Source organism: Montipora capricornis, chromosome 9 (assembly GCF_036669925.1).
Source record: "Montipora capricornis isolate CH-2021 chromosome 9, ASM3666992v2, whole genome shotgun sequence".
Classification (NCBI taxonomy): domain Eukaryota; kingdom Metazoa; phylum Cnidaria; class Anthozoa; order Scleractinia; family Acroporidae; genus Montipora; species Montipora capricornis.
Genome location: NC_090891.1, coordinates 40,383,523 through 40,400,139, shown reverse-complemented (window position 1 = coordinate 40,400,139; position 16,617 = coordinate 40,383,523). Strand labels below are relative to the sequence as shown.

At 38.8% G+C, this 16,617-nt stretch overlaps 1 protein-coding gene across 1 annotated transcript; it reads right to left on the bottom strand.

Annotated features, from left to right (window-relative positions):
- Positions 1-437: 437 nt before the first annotated feature.
- On the bottom strand, positions 438-11,782 carry LOC138016447 (F-box only protein 8-like). The gene is made up of 7 exons (XM_068863587.1): positions 11,426-11,782; positions 9,104-9,155; positions 7,598-7,672; positions 6,373-6,491; positions 4,993-5,061; positions 3,179-3,294; positions 438-1,549 (listed from the first exon to the last, which is right to left on the bottom strand). Exons 1-7 carry the CDS (start codon positions 11,605-11,607, stop codon positions 1,290-1,292), a joined length of 873 nt encoding a protein of 290 aa, XP_068719688.1. The 5' UTR covers positions 11,608-11,782; the 3' UTR covers positions 438-1,289.
- Between the last annotated feature and the right edge of the window lie 4,835 nt (positions 11,783-16,617).

The window sequence follows — 16,617 nt, the reverse complement described above, 5'->3', positions numbered from 1 at the left end:
GGATTCGATTTCCAGACTAGGCGTCATGTGAAGGTTGAGTTTGTTGGTTCTCTAGTTTTTTCCTGGGTACTTTGGTTTTCCCCTCTCCTCAAAAAACGTTTCATTTGATTTGAGTTAATTTTCCCCAGTGTGCCCCGATTAGTGCCCTGGCGCTAAAAGACTTGACACTTACATTAAGTTCATTATCATTATTACGCTTCGGTTCGTCAAATGGAGCGAGTTCCATTGGGTGTCGTAAAACCAAAACCAAAGGAATTACTTTGGCCAATCAAAAAGGACGGAGACAGTCCGGTAAACCAATCAAACCTCGAAGTAATTACACGTAGCCCACACAGAGCGCGGGAAAATGTGCACGCGCGAGCCACGATTGGTTTTGGTTTCACTTCTGATTGGTTGAAAAAGTGGCGCGAGAACTATGAACCAATCACTGAGTGAAGTAATGCAAAACCAAAGCAATTCTCTAATTACTTTCGACACTCGATTAAAAACCGCTCTAAGTTCATTATTATTACGCTTCTGTTCGACAAATATTCTTTTGAGTAAAAACATCATACACCTCAGCTAAAGTATTGCATCTCTTACAACTTCGCAGGCAAAGCGTAACTTCTAAAATTTGCATAAGAGTGCGGCTGGAACAACCGATGAATCGAGCCTTCAAAAGGTTAAAACGTAGGATTTTATCTACCCTCCAAGATCCTAGATGCTTGGTTTATCTCATTTAACAGGCATCGGTTGTTCAAAAGGTGGATAACGCTATCCACCGGATAAATCACTATCCAGCGGATAAACACTAGCAAAACCAATTGAGTTGTCCAGTGAATAGCGCTATCCACCCTTCGAACAACTGGGGCCAAGTGTAGGTAGGTAATACGGCCCAATAAAAAATGGTTTTAAACCAACGAAAAACAGAACCATACAGAGCAAACCTCCAAACTTATAAAATATCATATAAGAGTCTAAAATGTTGAGTCTTCAATTCGATTGGACCAACAACTGGAGCAATATTAACAGTTTCGTGTAGAATTTTGGAAGAGAAATTTAACAACAAACAGTTTTTCCAGGACTAATATCTGTTTCGGCACAATTAGGCACAAATAACCCTATTCAGATTTATATAAGAAAATGGAGTCCTCTTTCTCTCTGTAAAGCATCAACATTGAAGACTTCTTGGAAGAATTTTTCAGACTTTTGCAGGTATTCTGTGTTCTGGAGCGTTTTAAGGATGCAATCCTTTTTTCCTTGGACTTTTCCAGGCCTGTGCAAACGCAAATAAGTTAATGATTTGATCATTACATGTGTAAAAATATCTTGCCATATGGCCTCTCAAATGGAAAGGTCACTTTCTGGGAGCACTTAGTGGTTTTCAAGGCAATATGTCCCTCTAGGTACACATTGTCATACATATCTCCCAGGAAGTCAGTCTCAACTCCATGGACAAGTCCACGAAGATTCTTGACAAACTCTCTTTTTGACATCTTATTTTTGACGTGGGGGCTGCTAAGATCCACACTGAGGAGAATTAAGGAATGGCACAAGATAAACACGCTCTCTGCAAAAGGGAAAAAAAGAAGACTTTTTTTAGTGAATGGGTAACACTTAGCGCAGGCTGTCTTGACAAGTGTCCACACGGCTCTTAAGAGCGCGATGTCTCCACCCCTAACTTCAACAGATCCCAAATTATTGAACACTATAGTTAAGTTTACAATGATCGCTGTGCGTGCCATCTTTGGGTATTTAAGAGTTGTTTCCGCCTGCTATGTCAGGGCGCGACGAAAGTGCTGTCCGATAGCCCGGGGCTAGTGGAATGACTTGTCGGGCTAGCGTTTTCTTATCGTCGCTTGCCCGATGGGCAAGCACCGTTGGTTCCCCTTTTCTGATGATAAATTGAGCTTTTATACCAAAAAGTGTGTAGCAGAAAGCTCCTGAGAGAAAATGATAATGTTATGAGGCCAAATTATCGTAGCGTGACAACGTTTTGCACCGCGTCCGTAAATAACGTCATGGCTTTTTCTGCTTACAAAAGCGACCGAAATATATTTTATAAACAATTTAATTTCGGGCTACCTCCTCAGACCTTCGGGCTAGTAACTACAAGTAACAGCTTGCCCGAAGGGCAACCTCATCTTTTCATTTTCGTCTCACCCTGTATGTGTAAAAAGGTTAGCATGTTCCACACGATCGATGCTACTGCAGATAGCCTTCTATATTCCTTTCACACCAAATCCTGCCATTTTGGAAATCGGACAACACCCGGAAAATACAGTGTTTGAATGAGAGTTTTGACGTCAAATAAATTCTCCAATATCACGCTATCTGCACAAGCTTTGAGTAATGAGGATAAGATAGAGAGCCAAGCGTTTATCGTTTGAACGGTGAGGGCAACAGCTTCGCTAAAAAGTGTGCAGTACAAATGCAGAAAGGAGCTGTAGTCTGAAGGGAATTATATTCATTTGCAACGGATCTTTAAAAACAGACAGTAGTCAAATTGAAGGAGTCCAAGTGCTGAAACTGGTAAACGTAAACGTAAACGAAAATGCTCTTGGTAAATTTCCACGAATATATCAATTGAAAAAGAAAGAACTACATAAGTCCGGTCATACATGCATTAAAACTCAGAGTAGCCTCACCTACATGTAAGCAATTTTTAAAGTTTTACAAAAACTCAAAATGACGCAGACAACAAAAGCCAAAGGGAACACAGAGATGTCCTGAGCAGTCCTTGGAGACTTACAGTATTTCCGTTTCCGTCACACTTTGGTAACAATCTTCATCGAATTTCTTCTTTTCGTTTATTTTAGCTTCCACGCTTCTTTAAGCTCTTCACCCCAAACTACATCCCTCCCACCACCACCCCCACAAAAAATTCACACTGAAATGTTTAATTACGAGCGAGTAACGAAAACGTGTTTCCGTTAAATCTTCCACTATCCCCAGTCCGCAAAGGTTTAAAAAAGCTAAGGACTTTGGTGAGGTTTTTCCCAGGAAATTAACCATGGCGTCATCAGTGAACTTCAAGGCGCATAGCTCGTCATGGACATGTTACTGTCTGTGTTGTGTATTGTTATAGTGAAAGATAAACAGTGAAAAGGAAATGAGTCACATTCGACATCATTAGAAAATTTAATTGTAAAAACTCTTTGCCCTCAAAGCTGTACAGAAAATAAGGTCTACATCTTACCAGGTGTAAAGGGAGTGTTTGGGTTTGTAGCACAAAACTGGATGGAAAACTTGTTCAGAAGAGTATCTAAGAACTCGCCACGCTGTTCTGGGGGATGCATTCGGGTAAAAAATTGCCTGAAACAGATTGAAATACAACAAATTATAGCACCAAGTAGATGAAGTAGTTATCCACCGCTGTAGTTATTACACAGAAAATGCGGGTGCATCGAACCACAGATTGCCTTTCAGGCATGAAAATTAGCAAACGGTTGAGTAAAACTAAATTGGAAGAAACACCAGCACCCCCAATCGGAAAATGGAAATTTTGTTTTCACTGGGAGGAGAAAATGGTAGAACAAGGAAAATGGCGAGTCCAGAAATAGAACCTGAGTCGGGTTAGTGTGGCCCAGTGGTTAGGGCACTTGCCTTGCCTTGAGATCCGGGGGTCCCGGGTTCAAGACCCGCTCTAGCCACTCGTTGAATTTGATCCTGGTAGTCCCTGGTTCAACTTACAAGATGCACTGGTAAATAGTCAACTGGTTTGCCTCCGGCCAGTCGGAATTCTTAACAGTTGTTGTTGTTGTTGTTCTGTTCCGTCGTTTCGTTGTGTGTCATTGGTCCTGAAAAGCCCCCATGGGGAGCCGTCAATTAAGTATATATTGCATTGTAGGATACAATGAAATCTTTGCTGACGTCATTGTTTACATTTTGCTTCATTAACATACGAGTTTGCTAACAGAAGGCATCAGCTCCCAACGTCAGTGGCTTCATAGCTCAGTTGGTTGGAGCGTCGCACCGGTATCGCGAGGTCACGGGTTTTCAAGCTTCACAACGCAATTGTCAAAAATTGCGTTCATAACTGCGAGGATCATAGCTTTACTTGAGAAGGCATCATGTTATTTACAAATTAATTTCAAAAGGTAAAAGAACGTGTTAAATCAGTCAAATCTCCAATCTTAAGCCTTTTAGCTTTAATAACGAGCGAGTCATTAGCCATCAAAACCTGATAAAATCTTGGGTGGCAAAAGCGCTAATGTGCCCATACATTCTTCGTAAAATTTCGAATTGTTCAAAGTGTCATTAGTCAGAAATTATCAGGTAAATTGCGGTCAAAGATTCAGAGATCGCTCATTATGCAATGCACTTTCAATATTCAGTGCTGATTTTTTAGCTGATAGATGGCTTGTGTTAACCAGGCAAAATGTAAGATTCCCCGATAAATATTCGCCATGCCTGTTCCTTCTACACTGTAAATGTGCTCCTGTTGGCATGTAGGTTGAGTTAGTTTGTTCTTTAATCTACTCTGATAGGCTTTTCTCAGGGTACTCTGTTTTCCCCTCTCCTCAAAAACCAACATTTTGATTGAATCTGCTTTAATTTTCTCCCGGAGGGGTGGGGGAACTTTGCATATGAAGGGGCGGGGAGGCTCGTCGGAAATTCTGAATTAAACAACAAAAAAAGACCAATCTGGGCGTGGGCTAGGCTTTTTTTTACCCCTAAAAGAGACCACAATTTAAAACATTCAATAGATATTTCTCTAGTTCTTCACGTGCAAAAACGAGACCTTCACGGCTACATTTGATGGCGTTTTGCCGAGAACATCTTAAGCGAGACCAAAATCCGAAATGTACACCTCTAAGAGAAACGACAAGCACCCCCCCCCCCCCCCCGGGAATTTTCTGTGATTTGATTTGTTTTACAGTCTCCCCAATTGGTTGAGCACTCACTCTCAGCCGAATAAGATGATGATGATAATAATAATAATAATAATAATAATAATAATAATAATAATAAAATGATGATGATATAAGAATAATTATTATTTACATGTACCTTAAGGCCACTGGTAGAAAAACTCCCTCATAATTCTGCATGTTAACAATTTCTTGTAAAACATCTCTTCTGCACAACAAAAGAGAACAGAAATATCAAATAATTTAAGTCTGCAATCTAACCAATTAAGTGCAGTTTTACCTTTTTACTTGACCGATAAGGATCTGATGTTGGAGTCACCCAACCAACACTTCACAAAGGGCTTGTTAACAAGTTCATAATATTAAGTAAATAACTAAACCCAGGCTTGCAATTCTTGTTATCACAGTACAACATTCACCTAAATTTACACATCATGTGCCCTGAAAAGTCAAATGTATTTTAATTCACACTTTCGTTCTTTTCTGTCCTCGATCACATTTCTTGACAACAGTCGGTGGCCTGATACAGAGATTCCAAACGTCCCGAATTAAATGTGTTGCCTCCCGGTCTCCCAATTTTTAACAGATTTTCCTGATTTATCATGAAATTCTGAAAACAAGAAAAAAAAACTTCCTATCTTAAGTATAAAGTGTAAAACATTACGTAATACACTTTCTTATCCTATAATGTCTCACCCATTCTGTCCTTTGAACACCCTGTGTTGTGCACACTCATAAGGCCAGCAGTCTTATTCCACTTAGCGGTTCCAAATATGGCAGACAATCATTGGTAAGAATAAAGAGCTTATAGAATACCACAAAAATGATGTCAAAAAAAGGTGGCAAAGGCTTTGTGGTAAAGGCACACTTCGTGTTGGATGTTAAGATTGGGCCTATATCTAATTAGTAATAATAACTGGACTGAGTGGAGTACAATTCAGGGAGTAATCGTGCGAGTGATTTTAAAATCGCGAGGTTGACTTGAAAATCACACTCACAATTACTCCCTGAATTTTACAGCATGAGGTTCAATTACTAATTAAAATCGTAACTATTACCAAAAATAAAATTATATTCAATCTGTTTTACAAACAGTAGCAAAACTGCAAGTACCTGTGATTGACGTGGGAATGGCGTAGGTGTCCAATAATATTACAGGTATCCAGTTTGGAGTTGTTCAAATTGGATACCTGTAACTGGACACCCACGTGATCGCGCACCAATGACCAATACGCATGCACAGAACCAATCAGATTCAGGTATTTTGTAATAGGTTTGATGAGGTGCATAATTTTCTGGACACAAGTGACCAACTCAGGCCATAAGAACAAATTTCTGTGTTAAAAACAGAATCTCGCAAAGTTGACTTTGATCTGTCTATCACAATAATAATGAATCACTGACACTACTGCAATTAATAGACTAAAGTGATTGACAGAAATAAAAACCATGTAATTTGAATTCTTAGAGTCTGCATGAAAGGCACAACAAAAACCATGACCTACTAACAAATATTTACCTGCTGTTGAGATACTCTCGCACTGATGGACCATATAATACGCCACTGCAGTTAATAAATTTAGCAATGTCATCTACTGAGTCTTCAAGTAAATTGTTTGTCACAAAATAACGCATTCCCTGAATTAAAAATTAAGCACAATAATGTTATCAAAAGTGACACCATAGTTAATCTAGGGACTGGTTATGAGACCCTGGAAATTTCAAAAGCAGGAACAATACAGTCGCAATTAGATGTTGAACCCACCGTGACTCTGCACAATCTTTTGTTTTTGGTTTGCAAGTTAATTTCGAATAAATTAGTCGAAGCTTTTGATTGGTTATCCTGCCGAAAAAAGCGTGTTTTTGTCAGGTTTTGTGCAGGGTCAAGGCCAAAAACGCGAACAAAAACATGAAACAAAGAAAGTTGTCGAGTTTCATAACCAGCCTACATATATTAACTATGGTGACACTAACAAGGCTGCTGCCTAACAGTCGCCCCGTTGCCTAGGCCACCTTACTTGCAAGCGCAGGCGACCAAATTTCTGAACGAGTACTGCAGCCCGAATGAGCACCTAATTTATCACAAGGTGTTTCACCCTCACTTTTAATTAATTAATTCTGCACTCTTGAAAAAATGACTCGGGCTACTAACTTTTAATGTTGGAACATTAGAATAATTAACCATTTCAATCCTGAGAGTAATAATTATAGATTTTACTACATGTATGTCTACATGCCAGATGATTTTACTCATCAATGGGAGCTGCTTCAGGGATGAATCGATTAACAACCTCTAGGCCCACAATGATGAGACATATCTTTTAACGTCAAATACAGGTATACCACTGGCGATTTACTCTTCAATACATGTACTAGCCATTAAATGTCAGAAATTAAGTGAGTTTGATTGTCACACTTCTGGCACACCTTAGTTGTCTCAGATGCTTAAGTGATCTAGGTTAAAGAAGGATACGCTTCCGATACACTTAACAACTGGACTTGGGTTTAACATATGTACACGCCCTCTTGCATACAAGTTGCCAATGAAAAGAAAAGCACATATATATATACATCAGCCTTGCACTAATAAATAGCGCTTACAAATTATTATTATTATTATCATCATCATCATCATCATCATCATTACTCTTTCAAGGGTTAAATTAAGGGTTACCAGTTCTTCTCTATTTAATATTCCACCACTAAGAAACAAAAAAACGTAGTTGCTCTTAGTACAAACTAACCTGGTGTGGATCAAAATTGAAGAGACAGGTTCCTTCATCTAAGAGCATATAGAGTTGTCTGAAAGATAGGTTCTCCTTCAAAAACAAAAACAAAATAAGTGTAGATAACATGGCTAATTACTCTTAACTAATGCAACTGAAATTATTATTATTATGATTATTATGATAATTATAATTATTATTGTCTCTTTTATTACAGTCTTTGCTGGTGTCTTTTTGTGCGTCAGCCGAGCGCAAACCATGCAACTGGGGCATCAGTTGGAAGCAGCAAGGGTCTTTCCATGTAGAGTTCACCACTACAGTGTGCATGCAGTATGCAAATTTATTTACTCTTGGGACTTTATCATGCCCTTGAGGCCTTTTTGACATTTTTGGAAGGACAGAACTTTGATCAAAACGTTGACATACACGCCAATTTTCATACAAACTTTTAGTCAATCAGACATTGTGTGACGCAAGGTTGTTTTGAAGGCTTTTTCGCTTGCTTTTTTGGAGTATTCTTTCTCTTTGGAATAGAATATTTATTTGAAGTTTTGCTGTGCTGTTTGCCATTGATTTATATCAAGGACATCCAAACATACCTTATTAAAGATGCTAATACTGAAATATCATGCTCAAAACTCAAAACTATTGTACCCAATCCATTTGGATGTTTGGGCCGGTAAAATAGCATGTACGATACCAGGTGTTGTCACCTCTGTGATAATTTGTGCAACAAAATGCCCTCAACAGCCCTCTCTACACTACAATGTACAGGCCTTCTGATATTACACGAAGGTGCGATTTTGCACAATCGACCTCAAATTGCAGCCGATCGCTCAATTCACGAAAAATCGCATAATTCACAAGAGAATGCACAAAATTCATAAAATAAAACATAAATCAACAAGTTTCTTAGGAGTTCCTGCATTCCTCGAAAGTCCCAAAAACTTTTTGGGCCCGAAAAAGCCATCTGTGAAATTGCCAACCGCTTGTTTTGAAAGCCAATCTTTTAACATGCTTTCAAGGTACCAAAAAGAAAATTAACTGTGAAGTTTGACAAATTAAATGCTCTCTGTTCTTGAGTTACAAAAGGAATCGTGACACCTGAAAATGGCCCGTAAAGTTTCAGGACTTTCGAGAAACGGCCCATTTTTCATCACCATGCTTCCACGAGTATTCTCACAAAAAGTGAGACTAGTTTAACAGTGTGCCTTTGCATTTAAAATTTCTTTACAAAATTAACCCATTGCCTCCTGGGAGTGAGACCAAACAGACTTTACTCTGTATAACAGCAGACAATTTTACTCGCCACCTTGGGGTATCCTTGGGTGTTTGAGGTGTCAGGAGGTTAATTAAAGCTGTCAAAGAAAAGCCTTTTTTTATGTCTCATGCACCTTTCCTTAAGGCTACTTTAAATTAATAGGCTTTTTTTCCCAAACAGCTTTCTTTAAAACTAAATTATGATCCAAATTCTGTCAGTTTTTAACTTAATCACAGTCACCTTAATTTTAATTCGAAAATTACCTGATGTTTTCTTTTGTAGGCTGAAACATAACCCCATGTGGACTTTGCCAGGCTTAATGGAAAAGGACATGAAACAACAAATTAGTAGGAACAACCTTTGATTAAGTAAAAACAATTCCTATTTGTTCAGACCTTCAAATACATTATGCAAAGCAACATTTGGTTAATTGTAGTGTGATTTCTCTTTCAAATGAAGCCCTGTCATGTCTTCACAGGAGATTCACTTTGGATCTTTTTTCAAAGGACAAGTTGTCTAACTCCTCTCATCAATAATAACAATAACAGTACTATTGAAACTGATTGACTATTTCCACCCAGTGAATTTTAGATATCAGTAATAATTTATTAAATTATTGTCCTTTGTACAACAGTCTACATGTACATTGTACACTGTACATTCCACATTTTTAATCAATATTTACCAAATAAGGACAACCAAGTTTTCAGGCTTAATTTCATACTTTCAAATTTGGCTTGTTTCCACAATTTTCAAAATTTAAAAAAAAATTATTGTTATTATAATAAAGCCTCATAATGGAATCTGAACATTGATTTTAAAATGTATTTCAAATGTGAGGTTGGGCTATTACAGTGTACCGAACATGTCAAAGGCACTGAATAAAGCCTGTCCTCAACAGCACCATAATAATGGCTGCAATTATGCCAACCCTCCTGGATTATTGAGGAGTCTACAGGATACGGGACAAAAATCATTACTTGGTGATCTGATGGGTCAACAAGATTTAATAATGGGGAGTGGGATTGGTCATTTCTGGGGGGGTGGGGTGGTCTGGTATCAAAGGAGTTGACTCAACGGTAAAATTTGCAGATTTTAAATCTTTCGTGGTTGGTGTCCCTTACGGTGTAGAAATATTTTGCTGATCAAGACTGCCTCAATGGCCTACTATCCATAGGGCCCTATCCTTCTGCTTTGGTCTTAGTTAACTTCCACACAGAACATTTATGAAACAATGTAATGAAAGTCATGTTCTGTGTACAGTGTACATCATTTGGAAATATGGATATGAAATGATCTTCCAAGTGAAAGATCATTGTTGTTAAACAAAATAACTAGAAGTAAAAAATCACTGAAAAAACAACCAAACATTCAAGCCTGGAATATTTTCAGTCTTCTTTACTGCTGCTAAATTCTCTTCACAATTTCAATTAAATGTCAGTCAGACACGTATTGAAAATGAAGATCATTATCAGCTTAAGAGGTACATGCATGATCTTGATATATCATCAAATTCTCATGACTACCTAACAAAGAACTCTATTCTTCTCGTTGGGAGAATGAACGTTTTGCTGGTGGGAATGAAAGAGTTAAATGTGATGACCCCTCTCTTAAAAATTTATCATAAAAAAATGGAGTGATTATGCATCAGCAACTTCTCAACTGTTCAGTAATCAGTACGCTATGAAATTAGTCTTGTGACTGTAGAAGTCATATACTGTACACTTGAACTTTGCATGTTACTCATATGATTTAAGAATGAACTGGACTTTGGTCAGTTCCAACGAGGTTGTTGAAGGAGTGGATTTGTTAAACTCAGATGAACACAACTGTAGCCAAAACATAAAATCATTTGGCCTTAGCCAGAGTAAAATCTATCTCACTCTCAGCAGGGAAAGGTTAATTATATCAAAAATTGTGATGACATAATTAAACAAATAATTAGCTTGATACACATGTACAATGTAGATGTAATTACAAGGCAAAGTGCATAATGAAAAGAAACTGAACAATAACAGATAATGCTTAAATTATCAGCTCCTATTACACTGCAGTTTTTTTGGTTTGCTTTCATGTATTTCGGTGGACAGCTGAATTAATATTCTACATCATAACATGTATATCTGCCTACAGTGCTACAAGTCTATGTATTGGAATGTTAGTTGAAATTAAAATCAACTACCTTAGTAGTGAATTGTTGATAGAAGGTTATTGCTTCCATGAGGTTTCCTGTTTATCGCGGTATCTTAGGAAACCTCAAAATAAAATACAGTATGCAGTATATGCAGTGACCAAGGACTTCGTCATCTGTCAGTGTATTTTCAGTTGTGTAGCCCTCAAATTACCCATTATTTTTCAAAGAATGATAATAATAACAAAACTGTACATGTATCTTACAAGGCTTTGTTATAACGGGCTAGGGAATAAAAAAAACTGAGGTTTAGCCTACAAAAGCTAGGCTAGAACATTCATGAAAATTTGTGTTTTCTATGTAGCCTTGCCCTGGACTTGCGTCTTTCAAAGTACAGAGTACTAGAACTAGAATAAACATGTTAGCCTCGAACGTCAAGGACACTTCGACTAACCTCTGCCACAGTAGTTCATTGTTGGCGAGATTCTGCCAAACACAAGCGGCCAGACAAAGATCCGTGGCATTTAAGTGCGACAAGACAGACACAGCAACTTCAGGTGGAAACTGGCTGAGGTCTGGAAAAGATTCCAGCTGGACCGTTCTTCTGCGATGGACGATCGAATGCAGTTGTCCCATGCATGCAATCAGATATTCATAACGTTGTTTAGTTCTTGATGGATTCTGATGAAACTACTGCCGTTTTAGATTTCGTGTCTTTGAAAGGTACGTTTAAAAAGCCCTTTTAAACTCAGCCAAACCCCATTTTTGTTGTGATCATAACAAATGACATATCGCCTTATGACGTGGCTACGAGGCTGAGAAACCACGCGTGATTTTTTTGTGAATGCTGCTGGCTGAGATTGATCGATGTTACGTGAGAAAGCATGTGCGAATATTTTAATTTTATTATTGTGGCAAATAGTTGCAAAACAGAAATTTTACCAGCAAAAGGTACCGCAAATAAGTTACACTGGAGTTTTAAATTATTATTGAAGAAAGAGTCATCATATAATTCTGAATATGCCATTTTCTTGATTATTCATGCAGTCAATCTAGTAGTTGTGAAATATATGTACCCTTATTATGTTTCAAGACGATCTTTCAAGACTTCAAGAGCTTCTGTTAAAGTCCTTCCATTAGGTTATTATGGTTCAGTTTTCTTCTACTGTAGTTCTAATATGACTGTACTATGACTGCCAAGCAGATCACTTTCTTCTCGCCACAAAATATTTTCTGGTTCTTTTTCACTCACTTGGTGTCTGATACTTTATGACAGCCCTCAGTGTATCTGCACTTCATCATCACACTTTTTCTCATTAAATTGTTATTTAAAATAAGGGGTTATCGAGGGGAGAGGGGTGATGCAGCGGTGAGAGCGCCCAAACCAATTTATGGGTATGTTTTTGGTATGTATAAGCACAGGCGACCCAAACACATAATTTGATTGCGCAGTCAACGTAACAGTTTGTAGGGTTTATATGGAAAACATGAAATACAGAAAAAAAAAAGGCTAATCCTAGTTTACAGCGAGGAAAATACAAGAAATAAACTTACTTTTGCTTCATCTTGAGTCCTTGTGTCGATTTGAGGCGTTCTGGGCAAAGTTTTGAAATTTGCTCCTATCCTTCATTAAAAGAAGACAAGGCTGGAAACTCCGAACCTCCGAAGCCACTGATCACTCCGCGATCGAGGACGATCATTTAATCCCAAAAATCGGCTTGATTCGGCCTTTTGTCCACTCTCACATGAAGGTCGATAACGAACGATATAGCATAAATGCCAAGAATCCCAGAGCTTCCTGTTGCCTGTTGCCGTTGCCGGCTGTTGCCGTTGCACGTTTTTGTTTTTGTCCTCTACAACAAATCACTTAATGACTGGTCCCTCGGGAAACAGTTGATTTTGTTTCCGTCGAATTTCAATGCATCCCTCGGCTGCGCCTCGAGGAAACATTGAGATTCTCTGGAAACAAAATAAACTGTCTAACTCGGGACCAGTCATTAAGTGTTTATTATTTTACGACGCTAAAACCGGCGTTCTGCTGTGAGCGGGAAAAGAGTCCCAGATAGCTTGCGGCTGAATCAGGCGACAATAATCGGTTGAGCGTTGCATCCATTACTGCAGGGCCTATGCCTCGTTACTAAAACGACGCCTGGTGGCCGAGAGACATCATTGAGTCTCAAATAAGCCCGCAAGTCCTGAGGTCCATTGAAGAACTAAGAGGCGTGGAGATGTTGCAACACGAGTTTGCAGCCCTGTCCGGATCGAGCCAGACGCCGATCTGTGGGGTAGAGAGTTTGCAAGCACAGAGCCCCTCTGGCAAACGAATGCGAAAGCGGGAAACCAAAGACCATTTCCCCCACGTTGAAGTGATTTAAACTAGGTTTTTGTAAAGTGCTTGCAGACTTAATCCCATTTTCAAAACTTTCCTATGGGTGGAGATCCACGATGTTGTTCACCAGGATTACCCACAATGCACTATGATAACAGTATTAAATGGGAGATCTTACAAATACACATGAGTTCTGTACGTACTATCGTGTGAAAAAATGCAAGAAAAAAATTCCAAAGTATTGATCATCCTTTTTTTACATATATTCTAATAGAGGCGCTACGAGTAGTCGAGTGGTTATTGGTTAGCTGCTCGTTAATCGTTTTCATCTTGGTTGGTTTCGTCCATCGAGTCTAGAATTTAACTTATACTGGTTTCTAAGGACTTGCGGAGGAGTCGATTTCCTTTTCCAAGGAGGCCAATATGTCCGACCGGAAAGGAAGGACTGCCACTTTTAAGTTACCTCGGAAACTTAATCCTGGATTGATTAAGACTGCTATTGAAAAAGATCTATCTTCGAAGGTCACGGTGTTTCACGATTTGGCCAGTGGCGAATTTCTGGTTGAATTGTCATCGAAGAATGCTGCGGAATCTCTCATCGAGGACGGTTTTGATGTGGATATGATGTCCATGTTATTTGTCATCCCTCGCATGGTTATGTTACGAATGTTAGCATCATGGGTCTTAGATCGTATATTGAAGATTGTGAAGTCGAAGAGGCATTATCAAATTTCGGTGAGATTAAGGGTGGAGACATTAGGCTAAGATACAAAGTGGGACACTATTTGGAGAGAATTGAAAATGGAAATCGTTTGGTTAGAATGGTGGTAACTGCGAGGTCAATTCCTTATTCCATTCGTATCGGTGGGGAATGGTGTCGCGCGCTCATGGAATTATTCCATGAGCACGCGTTGGATATGAGATACCGGTAAATAGCCAATGAGGTGCGTAGCGCGAATGGAATAATTGCCTTATTAAATTACTTAACTCCAGGGATGAAAATCCAAGCGAAATCGAAAAAACTTGATGAAGATGTGATAATGTGTAATACCTTGAGGTCAGACATACGTAGGCTCATCACAAAAACATTCCTTACCTTTTCGCATACCTCTAAACGTTGGAATTGATCCAAACTTTCCACAAAAAAAGTTTTTTTTTCTTTTTTGGCTTTAATTAGAGAGAAATTTCGCTTTCCGGCGAAAAATAATTTAGCTTAGCAACGCTTAATAGCGCAATCATTTACCATATAAGGTCAAACTAAGGTATATGAGCTGATAACCGAGATTCAGTGAACCAATCAGAGGACGCGAAATGCATTATCCGAGGTTGAGAATTTAATAATTCATGATAACCAACAGCCTGTATGTGGCGAGTGTAATGAAGTTGGACATACAAGGAAGCACTGCATTCCCTCATATAGAGTGCCGTATTTGCAAGCAAAAAGGCCATATGTAGTACGTATGTGATCGAAAAGTAACCAAGAATCTAGTGAGGTTTCAGCAGAAGATGCGTCTACGTCACTTAATGAGATCGGGTCTGTTGCTGAGGCTGATCCCAACAAAAGTGAGAAACCCGTGGATGTATCGACTGTAAATGTTCATAACGAAATCTCAAGGGTTGTTCAAGAGGATCAAGGTAGGAACCGTTCATGCCCAACGGAATCGGACTCTGGTATCAAAATACCAACCCGTCGCTCTAAATACCATCCCGTTCCAAATATCGAGATTGCCAGAGAAAGAGACAAAAGTACTGCCAAAAAACAATCGGCTTCTTGACAGCGTACGCAATGCAGGTTTTCCATTTCTCGTTTTTCGTTCTGATGGCAACCTTAATAAGTTTAAATGCAAGGGGTCTCTCGGTTAGTTGGCAGACTGCTTTCAATATTTTTCGAAGAGCTCGTTTTGACATCATTTGTTTACAACAGACCCACTGGACTGCTGAGATTGAAATGGAAATTAAGCGTGATTCGGATGATGAGATCTTTTTAAGCCATGGAACAAATTTGTTGCTGTACTGATTAGTTCGCGCCTTGACTACAATGTTAAGCAAACTCGTACTGACAGTGATGGACATGTTTTGAATATTTTGCTGGACATAGAGGATCAAACTTTATTTATTATTTTATTCTATTTTATTTTATCAGAAACCCATAAGGCTTGAAATGTGTAACGGCCTAGCCTGTGTACAGCCGCCCGCTCTCCGAAAAAAAATAATCGGCGAGGATTCCGGAAGAGGGTTTTCAACTATCAAAGAGTGTGGTTAATCTAATTAACTGGACCTTAACGATTGCTCGTTTTTCAATTCATAAGGAAAGAATGCGATTAATTTCAGAGTTAACAAGGAGCCTTACGTATACCCCGCCATACTTTCAATTTTTCGAGCTATTGTTAAGTTGACTATGGGCTTTCAATTTTAAATGTGTGTGTCCAAAGGAACACAATATTGGTTTTCTGGAGTTTGGTGCATTGGATATGCGTTTACAAAATTAGAGAACAATGCCTTAGTATATATTTACGATGTAAAGTTTATCGTGATTATGCTTGTAACTATTATTTCATTAATGTATGTAATTCTTTTTACTGTTGAGCCTTTTACTTCTGAGCCTTTTAGACAAAAAAGTCACAAATGGTTCAGGGGTCGATTAATCTTTCCCTCTCAGGATCGAAAGTAGCACGGGTGACCTCAAACAGAGTTTTCGCTTTATTATTATTATTATTATTATTATTATTATTATTATTTTTGTTTACATATCTCACAAATACGCATGCGTTCTGTATGTACTATTTTTTTTTTTTCTTTTCCTCATCTCAGTTATTTTTAGACCAGCGGAAGACCAGCGGACGTCTGTCTTCCGAGACGTCCGCATGCAGTCTTGCCTCGCTCTCAGGTTCTTAGTGAAAAGAGAAAATGACGGCGCACGTGGAAGGCTGATGAATATTTATTTTCTTTCAAACATCGGACCGAGGTTGGCCTGCATGCGGACGTCTCGGAAGCCATGACATATCCCAAGGGCTGGACCGGGAGCCTCCCTCTCTGTCCTCTCATTTTCTCTTGATATTACGCTCAAGGCCATTTCAAGGCATGAAACCTTGCAATCATGATACTTTTCCAGGTCTTGAAAATCTCTGGAAAGAGTGGATTTCTAATTGTAGGCTCACAATCAGGTTTCAGGGCCCGGAAAGTTACTTAGAAAAGGACCCACAAGGGCCTGCCCTTTTCACTGACCAAAATAATCGAAGGCTCTTGTGACGAAAAATTGGAGGCAAATTTGAAAGTCACGCATGCGTTCTTATATGGTTGTCAGGACGCTGGTTTGA